Source organism: Phyllobates terribilis, unplaced genomic scaffold (assembly GCF_046119375.1).
Source record: "Phyllobates terribilis strain yellow unplaced genomic scaffold, ASM4611937v1 Scaffold_7__3_contigs__length_470593459, whole genome shotgun sequence".
Classification (NCBI taxonomy): Eukaryota; Metazoa; Chordata; class Amphibia; order Anura; family Dendrobatidae; genus Phyllobates; species Phyllobates terribilis.
Genome location: NW_027362767.1, coordinates 401228091 through 401241760, shown reverse-complemented (window position 1 = coordinate 401241760; position 13670 = coordinate 401228091). Strand labels below are relative to the sequence as shown.

The window sequence follows — 13670 nt, the reverse complement described above, 5'->3', positions numbered from 1 at the left end:
GGAAATGCTTTGATTAAATTACGCAGTGTGGCAGGTATCCGGAGATCCCAATGGAGTCTGCAGAAGTTCACGGTCTGTGCTTAATGCAGAAATGTCCTTTTTCCCTCTAATCCCCGGCTGCTCATTCGCTGCGCGTCCGCCTGCTGATGTGAGGCTTCTTGGCTTTGCTCCATGTATTATTCAAGGGATTAATGCATTTTCGATGTCTTACATTTGTTTTCGCTTCCTTCTTTCCTGCTGATGCCACCAAAATAGAAACACTGATTTTGTATTTTTTTTTTTTTTTGCATCCCCCCCTCCACGCCTGTCCTTTATCCATTCTAAATTTAGCTGTGAGGCCGCCCTGCGGATCTAGCAACGGAGGGAAAGATGGGGGCTCGCGTGTAGAGGAGCGAGCGAGCTGGTCTCCGAGGCTACCTTGTTCTGCTCTGCTGATGAAATGTTAACTACTAAGAAGCCGGGACGGACGAGAAGCCTCCTCTCTCCATGACCCACCATAAATCCAAGGGCATGACCCCCCCACTCCTGTATTATGCAGCAATCATTTGCGTTCATTTATTGGATTTTTAATATTTGCTCTTCTATTGGAGCATTTGGGTTCCCTGCGTTCCCTGCCTGCAAATAGTGTTTGCTTGCACCCATACGACGTGTCACGTTATATCAAGCACAGGAATAATATATGCAATGGGAACGACTGGAGGTTTGCCATTAATATTAACACAGCCGTGGTCATAGGACTGCTGCAGGGAGATGAGCGCAGCCTCGCATTGCAGCCCTAGTTGGGAAGCTTTAATTTAGAGTTAAAAATGTTTGGAATTGGGTTTCATTAAAAATGTTGCACCATTTGCCTCCTTTAGCTTTGTTGTTGCACTACTTAATAGTGCTGAATGAGTTAACTGAGGATCAGTCAGTGAGCTCCTTCTGATGGGAGAGTATGCACTTCTTTTTTTTTATGTGGATTTATGATCACAGACCACATCTGAGTTGAGCTGAACTTTGATGTAGTTTTTAAACAGCTGAGAATATAATAATTCTGGGTTCTGATTGGCCGTATACTGAACTCTGGTCTCCTGACCAGAATTTACTGAAGCTGTAAGTTCAGGTCGGAACCATGAAGTTCACCTGTCTGAACCTGGCCAGTAACAATACAGGGAAACACAGAGCCTGTAAAAAGCAAATGGTGCTGAATTTTTAATGAAGCCAAGTTCCAAAAAATTTTTTTTAGCCCAAAATACATGCACTTAACAGAGTATTGCCATCTCTAAAATTCTATCCCCATATTTACAAGGTATAATAATATTAGCAAATACCTCCAATTAGAAATGTAGTATAGTTCTTCTGATTCACTATGTCACTTACCCCATGTGCAGGGCATTGCAGTAGCTTAGGCATCCATGGTTACAACCACTAACAACTAATTAACTGTCACTATATGAGTAGTTGCAATGCCCTGTACATGGGGTAAGTGACATAGTGAATCAGAATAACTATACTACATTTCTAATTGGAGGTATTTGGTAATATTATTAATATTATTACACCTACTACATATTGGGATAAGATCTTGGAGATGGGAATACCCCTTTAATTAAAAAAAAAAATATCCCTAAACATGTTTTTATCCTTTAAATGAAGATTCTTAGGGCATGCTGGGAGTTGTAGTCTTGCTATGGATGGAGGATCACAGTTATGGGAACTGTATAATTTATAATTTTATTTTCCACCACCAGACCAATCCCCCGGTAGCTTGTCGGCTGCCAGCGCGCCGGGTCTTTGACACGTCCCTGACATGTTGTATCCTTCCACGTCCTCTGCCCCTGCAGCACCCATCATTCTCAGGTCTTCGAATGGTTAGGTGATGGCATATGCTAGCGATATATATCATTACTGTGACATAGGAAGACCCCCTTTAAATTTTATGTGACCTGTTTAGGAGGGATCAAAATGATAAACTTGGCCTCGGAAAGCATGAAAATGAACCGACAGGAAATGAGACCACCCTACGGTGCCCCCATATAACAGTAAGAAGACACATATCAGCATTTATTATAGTAATTCATAGATTCTCCATAGAATTCCTGAGACTTGTTCTTCTCGGAATATTGCACCTGTATTACAGCAATAATCTGCATTGCATCATCGGTTCAGCCCACCCCATGACCCTGTGCCAGAAATGTGATGGTAGAAAGTCAATGTCCGGAACGCTTGGATATTTCTGTACATTTGGTTGATACAAGCACCATTGAGTTTCTTCCATTTTGACTGTATCCTGAGTCTGATGCCGGGTGACAGCACCATGTAATACGGACGGCGCCGCCTGCAGGTGACGGTGGGCGTAGCGTGGAACGTTGACTCTTCGCGGAGAGTTACCTGCAGGTCAGTTAGGAAAAGACGTCCATTGACTTGTCTCTCTTGAGATAGAATTTGCTAAATGGAGGCAGTGATTCCTTCAAAGGGAAATAAACATCAATTTAAAGAATAAAAAACCCTTTGGATTTTTTTTTTTTCCCCCAATTGCTGATCTGCAAAAAATTAATCATCAAACCAGTAATATAACATTCTAGTACAATACTCCACTTTTTTTTTTTATAGAAAAAAAATAACAGGCCGTATACAGGTATTAAACACATGCTTACATACCAACATATGACTTTAGAAAAATTGCGCGATTTATGACGTGTTGAGGGGCACATACTTAAATGAATTGTCCAAATCTAGGCTGAATTCTAAGTCTAAGTGAAGCTATGCTACTAGTTATTTTATACGCGACCTTGATTAAGGCTGCGTTCACACCTTGTGGGAAAAAATCGTACAGATCAGTATAGAATGCAAATGACTTTTGCTAAAATTGCCTTTAATGTTAATGGCCATGTAGAGATGAGCGAATCAATTTGTAGGACCCTGTTCTAGCTGTGGAGTCAGTATCCCGGGAGCCCTGTGGACCACCTCCTACCTCCCGGTGCCTCCTCTGATTTGTAGGGACAGTGTGTCATCATTGTTGCAGCGTGATGCACACATGACTAATCAGAAGAAGAGTCGTGAATACCGGTAGGTAGGAGGAGGTTTGCGGGGTTTCTGTCCAGGATCAGGGTCCTGTGAATCGATTCAGTCATCTCTATGGGCATGTAGTTATGCAATTCTCTGCTTGGCTATTAAAAATGTTTCTATTTTTTGGGCTGCATAGTAAACGCACCGTGTGGACACAGCCTCAGGTTTCCTACCTAAGGCGGCAAACGATAGAGGAGGAGATGCTGAGTTTTTAAATATATAGTTTTCTATTATTTGGTTCAGTATTTCAATGTAAAATGCTGTCAGAAATCATAGAGAAAGCATTTGAGTCCTGCTTCCCTCACTGATAGAGAAGCCTGTGAGTCCTGCTTCTCCGCCCACCCATAGAGAAAGCCTGTGAGTCCTACTTCCCTCACTCACTAATAGAGAAGCCTGTGAGTCCTGCTTCCCCGCCCACCCATAGAGAAAGCCTGTGAGTCCTGCTTCCCATACCCACTCATAGAGAAGCCTGTGAGTCCTGCTTCTCCTACCCACTCATAGAGAAGCCTGTGAGTCCTGCTTCCCCTACCCACTCATAGAGAAGCCTGTGAGTCCTGCTTCCCCTACCCACTCATAGAGAAGCCTGCGAGTCCTGCTTCCCCTACCCACTCATAGAGAAGCCTGCGAGTCCTGCTTCCCCTACCCACTCATAGAGAAGCCTGCGAGTCCTGCTTCCCCTACTCACTCATAGAGAAGCCTGTGAGTCCTGCTTCCCCTACCCACTCATAGAGAAGCCTGTGAGTCCTGCTTCCCCTACCCACTCATAGGGAAAGCCTGCAAATTGTACTTCCCCTGCTTTCTCATAAAGAAAGCCTGTGAGTCTTGCTTTCTCCACACACTCATTGAGAATGCCTGTGAGTCCTGCTTCTCTGCCCTCTCATGGAAAAAGCCTATAAGTCCTGCTTTCCCACCAACTCATAGAGAAAATCCTGTAAATCCTGTTTCCTCCATCCACTCCTGAAAGCCTGTGAGTCCTGCTTCATCTGCCTTCTTATGGAGAAAGCCTGTGAGTCCTGTTTGCGCCATCCACCCATAAAGAAAGCCTGTAAGGGCTGCTAACCCTGCCCTCTCATTGAAGAAGCCTGTGAGTCCTACTTTCCCACCCACTCATAGAGAAAATCCTGTGAGTCTCACTAACCCCACCCACTCATAGAGAAAGCCTGTGAGTCCCGCTAACCCCACCCACTCATAGAGAAAGCCTGTGAGTCCCGTTTACCCCGCCCACTCATAGAGAAAGCCTGTGAGTCCTACAAACTAATACAGGAGAACCCATCAGTCACTGTGTATGGGCAGAGTAAGCAGTTTAATAGTTTTTTACATACAAATTTGGATTCAAATCATAAAAAAAAACTATATATCCTTGAGCTGAGCTTTAGGCTATGTGCCCACGTTGCGGACCTGAAGCATATTTTTTACGTTTCTCCCTGGCGGGAAAATCGCATGCGGATATTACATGCGGTTTTCCCGCCAGGTAGAAGCGTTTGTGAGGCGTCTTTGCATGCATTTCCGCATGCGGGTTATCAAGCACTTCTCCAAGCATCACTTGGAAAAGTGCTTGACAACTTGTTCAGAATGGTAAAAAATAAAAAAATAAACTTTATACTCACCTTCTGATGCATTCTCTGCCCCGTCCGGAGTCTTGAGCGGCTCACGCTGTTGTGTGCAGGACCTGCGGTGACGTCATTGAGTCATGTGGTGGGTCACATGACTCAATGACGTGGCAGGTCCTTCAGACAACAGCGCGACGGAGGGAAAACATCAGAAGATAAGTATAAACTTTATTTTATTCTTTTTTTTACAGGTTCTTTGGTACCCAGGTCTGGATGAGAGTCTCCTCTCATCCAGACTTGGGTACCATCCGCACATTGATTCCGCTGCGCTTCCGCAAAATTAATGAACATGCTGCGGATTTTTGACCGCAGCATATACGCTGCGGAAAAATCTGCAGCATGGGCATTGACATTGCGGAATGCCATTGGGGACCATGGGGTGCGGATATACATGCGTTTTTCAAGCGTTTACGCTGCGGAAATTCCGCAGCATATACGCTTGAAAAACGCTACGTGGGCACACAGCCTTAGCGGCTGGTCCGAGGCCAAACCCACTTTTGGAGCATTGTTTGGAGCATGTTCAGTGAGGTCCTAAAGCTCCTTAGTCAGTTAAAGTGCTCCTTAAAGGGGTATTCCATCAATAGACTTATCTGGGGGTTCCACTCTTGAATGGAATGGTGACATGCGTTCGATCATCACTCCAATCAAACTCCTACTTGCCGCAGTGCAGCATCAATTCTGATGCTCTGTAGCACATATCAGATAGGTGATAGATTTATTTTGCGCAAAATGCTCCTTTAATGGAATGTAACCATCCCTGGATTGATCCCCATCAGTACCTGACCACATTACAGTGATGAGTGCTCTTATGATGTTTTGTACTCTACCCCCTCTTCTACACCTGCCCAAAAGTGAGTATTAGCACCAGAGTTACACGTTATAGATCAGGAGGTCACCACGTTTCGTGGGCTACATATTATTTGGAGACTATACAAAAAGTGCATTGAAAGAAAGTAGAAAGGGTCCGACATATCAAATCGGCAGAGCCTCGTTGACAAGCCATTGGCTCGCATTGGCGCAGAAGGCATATTATCACAATTGCTACTAGACGGTGGCCACTGGGTCACCTTATGTCCCGGCTTATTTTTGGTCAACTTTTTTATTGATTCCATTGACATCCTCTATGGGATTAAGCACTTTTTTTACTTAGTTTTAAGCTACTTCAGTCTCTAGACCATGTGGTTTGGTCCTTTGGTGATTTTAGAAGGATCAAATTGAGTCACAGAAAAGTTTTCTTTTAATTTTTTATAACACTATAATGGAAGGTACCCTAGGAAAAATGGGGGGCTCCTAAGTGGGATGGTATTTTTTCTTGAAGTCTTCCTGAATATTGTCTAAGCCCTTGGTTCCCAACCTGTGTTATATGTCACAGGAGGTAGATGGGGGGATCCGTACTATACTGGAAAAAAACAGAACATTGCGCAATTGTAGCTTTGGGGGTATATTGATATCATTTATTTGAGTAAGGGGTATTGGTTTATACCCCAAACATGAACCTTATATCTATGTATATTTAGGCTCTTTCCAATAGTAGCTGGCTATTGGAAATCCAAATGGTTTGCCCATCTATCTCTAGCATATGTTGTCACTTTATGATCGACAGAGGTCCAACATTTGGGAACCCCACCAATCCAAAAAATGAAACAGGCTCAGCGCTATGCCAATGGATAGTGTCACTGCAGCAGGGAAAAATTAGGAATAGTACGTCAGTGCTTCATCCATTTAATTTTTGGGATCTATGGGGGTCCCAGAGGTCGGACCCCCACTGATAATAAAGTGATGGCATATTTTAGTCATAGCTAGGAAAACCCATATAACTGATGAATCAATACAATTGATACCTACTTTTATTCCCCCTTGCCCATGGACTGGATACCTTCTTACAAGTAGTGGTATCTTTATATATGGATCGACTGATTTAATAGTCCCTTAAAGTTTTTTAATGCCGTCCTCAAAAATTAGTAGATTTAGAGAAGGTGGCAACTTTATAGGGGTGAATTTTGATAGAAGGGTTACAGCTGAGATTACTAGGGATCAGGAGCAATCATCAGGAAGACTGGCAGCAAGTGTTCATATTCCCTGCAGCACAACCGTAGGACAAATGAAGTATTACATGATGCCTATTAAAATCAACGGCTGGCCATGTAATGCATGGACATGGCGGATCCTCCAGTAAGATAGCCACTCTTTGTATCCCCTCTAATAGATGCAGGTTGTGAGTGATGGGCTTTTTACTATTAAGTCAAAATTACTCAATAGGGAATATAAAAATTAGTTTTCTAAAACCAGACTACTACAGTCACCCAGGTATAGCGTTGGCTGGAAATCCCTACCTATGGATGAAAGTCCTGGTGCCCACAACCTGTTCCATTTACTGTGACGATTTGTTATTGATTTAAAAATGCAGATCATTTCTATATAGATGGCAATTAATATAGATATCGAATGAGCATGAAGATAGCACCACAACATGCCAAATTTACAACCACTAAATGCAATCCTCATTTACTCAAGCAAGACATTCATGTCCTTGGAGGCATCATCTCATCTTGCACATAGCAAATCTTAATATTTATCTTTAACATGCAAAATTTTTTAAAAAAATCAGGTTGAGTCGTTTTTTATCGTCAATAGTCATGCTACTCGTACTTATATGAAATCTGCCCCGAAGCTTTGCATCTCAACAGCTTGGTGTTTCGGTCCTCCCTCATTGTGCCTGCTTATGTATCCTCATCCTGTTGTCGGGACCGGTAGACTTTATTGGTTGAATGATGTATTCTCAGTCTAAATACTGGGTTGTGTTTTATAAGATCTTGAGCTTTTTTATAGAGCGCCCTTGGTCTACGTGTTGGGTGAGAAAATGTTTCCTACTCCTTTACGATTGATTGCCTCTTTTATGTGGAGATCATAATCATCCTCCATCGGAAGCACGACGCCGAGCGTAATCAGGGATTGTGCCGCCGACAAGAATGAATCTGAATGCCAATGAACAATCGCACTAACGATCGCTCGGCAGCATGCCGTGCCAATGACTTGCTCAATGTAACTGGAGCTAAATGAGCACTGACATGCTGTGACGTTGATCCATTAAAAAAGACCCTTAGGCTTGGTTCACATGACCATGTTTTTGGTTTGGGAGTGCAGCGGACCGCGTACAGTCATACTCTGTATGATATTGCACATGTGTCATAATCTGTATGATATTGCACATGAGCAATTTTTGCTTTTTTGGAAAAAATTGCAGCATGTGCTATTCTCACCCATTTCATGGGCAAGAACAGTGCATGTAATGGCAGGTATCTCCGAGCTACATATAGACCTAATCACATCCGCGAATGCCAACATCAGCATGAACCCTGCTTTTATATAAGCATCAACCTATAAAGGGATGCCACTTGATATTGAGGCATAATTATAGCGGGTGCAGAGGTTGTAGACGTATCCAGGTCTGGTGCTATCAGTTACCCAATGGCACATAAAGTACAGTAAGACCATAAATGGTCCATGATGGTTGATCCAGAAGTACTAAGGGTCCTTTGAGCAGATAAACTGCCCAAACTTGGTCTGATCGATAGGCTGATATTGGCGCTTGCTTTTCATGTGAAAATCGTGAATTTATTATCAGAAATACGATAATTTTTGCATAATTGTTGTCCCTATATTTACACGAGGGGATATGCTGCAGACATGGCTAACTTTTAGGGTTGCGTAATAAATGCGATCAGCCAGCAAACCAGCATTCGTTGGCGATTGCTGGGCATTTTTACACAGGCAACGATGGGGAATGAGAAATTGGCCAAGATAAAGGGGCACCTACTTACATCTGTCCCAAGTATCTTCCTTCCCCTCGATCACATCTGGTCACTTGGTCAACCCCTGAGTTTGTGACAACCATATGCTCCTTAATAAATGAAACTGTCATGGTAGATATTTTAGTGTTTCCTTACATGCCTTTTGGGAGTAGCGTCATTTACCCTCAACGTCTACTTTATACAAGGTTCCTTCAGGATGTCTCCTTGGCTTTGGTGTTTCCTCCTAATATCTTCTGGGCTATCCTTTATTGGACCTTGGCTGGTTCTACCTTCTCGTTTGACTCTTCTACCATAATATTGGATCTTGGCTGTTTCTACCTTCTCATTTTACTCTTCTACCATAATACCTGTTAAGTTTTTTTTCTTTGCTCTGTTTTCCTGTCCCTTTTTGCCTGCCGTGTCATCTTACCATGCCTGCTGGCTGTTCTTGTGCCCTTCCATGTCTTAATTAATGATACGTGTTAGATAAAGAGAAGAAAGAACTAGAGATTCCTGGCTCCTTAGCAGGTTTTGTAATTGGCAATTCTGTTTCGGGAGCAGGTGAGATGTGAATGAGGATTTTATCGGAGGGAGTTTGCAGTGAGTGGGAGGTGAGAGGTATATAACAGTCGTGAGAGGTTTGTATTTATAAAGTCCTCTCTTAAAGAACCCCTTATGTATATCATTTATTTGTCCTCCCTGCTTGTCGTTATGGCTTCTTATAAGTTAGTGCAGATTTTCTATATTAATAACACACCCTGGAGGATACATGTATACCACTCTCCATCATCATCGGTCCGTCAGTGGCTGGCATTATAAAAACAAGATAAGTTGCAGAATATAATACTGACCAAAACTCTTCAATTTACAGGCCCAAAGTTGTAGTAAAAAAAAAGCAATTGTCCATATATTCCTCTCCCACCCCATCCTCCCACGCTAAATCCAAGCTTTGCTTCCCATAAAAGCCAGCAGCCATAATCGTCGACAGGCCGCTAATATAGTTTTCAGGGTCTCCACTGTTGGTTGGAAGACTGACGCCATTCTCTGCCATGTTTGCGTTCCCATACATTCTCTAAAGCATGGAGGAGATTTAGAAACCGTTGGCATGACCACACGTGGGGTCAAACATAAGCTGACTCACTGGACTGTGTCCTCCCCAACGTTGGCACTTGAGCCAAAGTGGATGGCTCCTTTTTACGCACCTCACACACTGACTTCCGGCGAGCCTGTACTCCCCTCATGGCCGTCTTGATCTTTCGCCACCCGAGATGGTTTAGCTCGGCTAAGTTAAGAAGGACACAGATGCCACTGACAGCAAACATGAAGACCAGGAAGACTGTCTTCTCGGTTGGCCGAGACACATAGCACTCTACCTCCTTTACGCAAGGGTAGCGGTCGCACTCAAAGATGGGTGGCACACTGAAGCCATAAAGGAAGTATTGTCCTGCAAGGAATCCAATCTCTAAAGCATTCCTAAAAAAGACCTGAATGATGTAGAAGCGGGATATGCCCTCTTGACGTTTCACCTTGGGGCTTTTTGCTGCTTTCTTGGGTGTGTTCGGGATCTCTTTTACTTCCAAGCAGTCTGGTTCATCCTTGGAGGACAGGTCTGGGTTTTGCATTAGGATCCCATTGATATTCTTCATTCTCCTGTTTTCTCGTGGCAGTTCCTTCTCAAGCAGAGGGTAGAGAAAGGAGTATCTGCGATCTCTCTGCTTTGCGGACTGATGGACAGAGTACGTAATGAAGCAGAGACTTGGTGTACACACAAGTATTATCTGGAAGACCCAATACCGGATGTGGGAAATTGGGAAAGCTCGGTCATAGCAGGCTTGGTTACAGCCGGGCTGAAGGGTGTTGCACATGAACATCGTCTGCTCGTCTTCATAGACTGTCTCCCCAACGATTGCCACAATTAATATGCGGAAAATGACCACTACAGTCAGCAGGATCCTACCGGGAAGAGAAAAACATAATGAATACTCTACACATATGAGATGGCATAACCAAAGTCTACAACGAACCTGTCTTGTCAAGTAGTGGTCAGGAGTGTAGCTGGGGAAGGGGCATGTGCCATGATTGGTGAGAGCAAATAGGGTGCCAACTAGTGATTTGCCTTGGCTAGGATAATTAGATACATGGTTTGGGGCAGTAAACTGAATCTTTTCCCCAGGTGAAACAAAGCCTAGGTTACCACTCTGCCGTAGACTTAGGTTTTTGAGTTTGCAACACACACTAAGATACCCAACGAGCAAAAATATGTATAAACTTTACATATAAAAAAAGCAACATGTGATCAACAGTAATCAATAGATGTTATAAGGGGTGGAAAAGTAGGCCCCCATCTCCATCGTGTGGTTTGTACGGGATGACGACATTAAGGCCACATTCATCAGAACCATCTTTGTTGTCCATATCAATCAGAGTTCAGCACTCGTTCTTCCAGAGCAGTGTAATGTCGGCCGAACACCCCTGATACCTATAGGTTCGACAGCCTTTTTGATGTGGATGGGGGGCCCCGGACAAATGTTTGTTGAGGGAGTTAAGGACCTGGGGTGTCCGATTTCGGACAGCCGATCCATTTGTTCTCTCAGAGATAAGCCTCTGCCAAACATGTTTGGCGGTGACTTTCTTATAGGGAACACAGGAGCACTTGGCTGAACGATTGCACCTGTGTACGGGAGAGAAGGCCAAGATGGCTGTCAGCCGTATGTTTCAGCCAAACCTTCGTCTGGTCAACAGTCATCTAATGTGCATAGCGGCTTAAGAAATTAATGAAACCCATTGTCTCCATCCTGCCAGTTGGTTGGTTCTTGGAGGTAGGTATGTCCAACATGGTGTTTTGGGGTAGCAAAGACAGAGTTGCACACAGTCTCATTCACAGAAACACACAAATGTTCTTCTGGGCAATTTCCTGACCTTCCCGTTCCAGCAAAACACAGTATACATGGTGGACGGTGTCATAACTAAGGATCCCTGGCCAATGCAAAAAAAAAATAGACCATCACCTGTTCAGATACCCATTGTTGCTGCCGACATCCGGGAGACAACTATGAGAAGCCTGAGGGAGTTGACACAAATTGATTCCAGCAGGTGCATGTCTGCAGAATGACATGTCGCCATGTACTGCGATCACTTTACCTGGAGTCATCGAGTGTCAGCAGTGCAAGAGTTAAAGGAAAATAGAAGTGTGGGTGATCTAGTGGATATGATCGTAGATGGTCGTATAGACTTACAGTATCTTCTGTAACAGTTAAAGGAAGCATCAGAAAATTATCTATTTTTTTAAATCATTTTTATGTGTGAAATGTCTTTATTTTTTTTACATTTTCGACAATGTTTTTTCTCTCATATTAAAATCTGTATTAAAAATAAATTATAGAAATCTTGCAATTTTAACACTAACTTTCCTGTTCAGGAAATGCACATGTACATTAGCCACAATGACTAAACTCCACCCTTATCTTTTCTATTGAAGCATCTAATGAGCGTGTGAAAAGGTCATTGTGAAGGGAGGAGATGACACCAGCTATTTTGATTGGTGAATTCTGTGTTATCAGCTGTGTTACCTGTCATTATAATCTTTCCTCTGCTGAAAACACTTCCTGAAAGGACAGGAAATACAATTCTTAAATAGTCCCAGTGGTTAGTCTGAAAATTGCAAGATTAATATTTTCACTTTTTTTTTTTAAATAAAGATCGTGATATGAGAAAAAATGAAAAATTGCCAAAAATACTTTAGAAAAAAACATGCAAAAGTAAAACCTGATTTAAACAATAGGCCATTTTCTGACGACACATTCCCTTTAAGTGTGTCATTCTTCCATTATCCTTTAAAAACTACACAAGAGAATGGGGGTTGTGTTTTTTGCGTCTCTCCTGGTACAACAGCTAGAAATACATAATTCTTCATCTTGTAAAAAAAGTGAAAATCCATCGACACCCATGAGACAAATGTGGCGTAATAGATGAAAATGCCTAAAAATCTATATGTAATAATTACACAAATGGATTTTTCAGATAACCAAATTCCACTAAATGTCACACATAAGTCCCCGTCAAACGCAAAAAAAAAACCTTTATGGAGAAAAATAATAATATTAAGAACAAAAATATGGTTCAAAATGACACTATATGGCAGCATTGGGATCTTGGTATTAGGCACTGTATGGTGGTAATATATAGGTACTATATGCCACTGATATTTTCCTCCTGCCAAAAAATATTCCAGATCCTAAAAGCTTGGCTGTAGGAAAAAAAACAAAATTAAGTACACCCTGATTACTTCCTGAATTAAGAGGTTACGTATGAGCCATTTGCAGCTAATCAAATGCCCTTGATTAATTATTCATCAGCAAAGTGTGACCACCTCTATAAAAGCAGAAGTTTTGGCAGTTTGCTGGTCTGGAGCATTCAGGAGCGCGCTAACACAATGTCAATGAAGAAAGACATCGACAGAGATCTTAGAGAAGCAATTGCTGATGCCCCTTAATTTGAGAAGGGTTATAAAGCCATTTCCAAACAATCTAGAGTCTATCATTCTGCAGTGAGAGAGATTATACACACGTGAAAAACATTTAAGAGAGTTGACTGTCTTCCCAGGGGTGGACGTCCCAGCAAATTCACACCAAGGTCAGAACATGCAATGCTTAAGGAAATTGCAAAAAACCCAAGAGCTACAGCTCAGACTATAAAGGCCTCAGTTATCATGTTCAATGTTCAAGTTCATGACAGTACAATTAGAAAAAGACAGAACAAGTATAGCTTGCTTGGAAGTGATGCCAGAAAAAAGCTCCTTCTTTCTAAAAAGAACGGGATATCACCTATAGTGAATGGTGGATCCAGTGTTATCAACTGTATATAGTGGTGATATTAGTCATTGTACAGGAGGAGGAGGAGGTGAGCTGTGATATCACCTACTGTGAATGGTGGATCCTGTACTATCTACTGTATATATGTGATGAGGAGTACAAAACGGTTTCCACTGCGCTGCCGGCTAGTCCACGTCGAGACACCATACCAATGGTTCCAGTAAAGGATTTTAAATCTCTTTATTAAATTCTTGTCTGTTACAAATTGAAATCAACGCGTTTCGAAGTTTTGCCCAACTTCTTCATCAGGATAAGTAAGGTAAGACAAATCTCTTTTGTGCAGTCCAATTTATGGGCACAGAGACAATGAAGAAGATGGAGAAATTAAGTTCTGTATCTTATCCACACTG

At 42.5% G+C, this 13670-nt stretch overlaps 1 protein-coding gene across 1 annotated transcript in view; it reads right to left on the bottom strand.

Moving 5' to 3' along the window:
* Positions 1 to 2022: 2022 nt before the first annotated feature.
* Positions 2023 to 13670, bottom strand: part of LOC141155018 (gap junction delta-2 protein-like) — a 70254-nt gene continuing 58606 nt past the window's right edge. Inside the window, exon 2 of the mRNA XM_073641615.1 lies at positions 2023 to 10402. Within this exon, the coding sequence (XP_073497716.1) occupies positions 9571 to 10402 (832 nt within the window). The 3' untranslated portion in view covers positions 2023 to 9570. The remainder of the gene's footprint in view (positions 10403 to 13670) is intronic.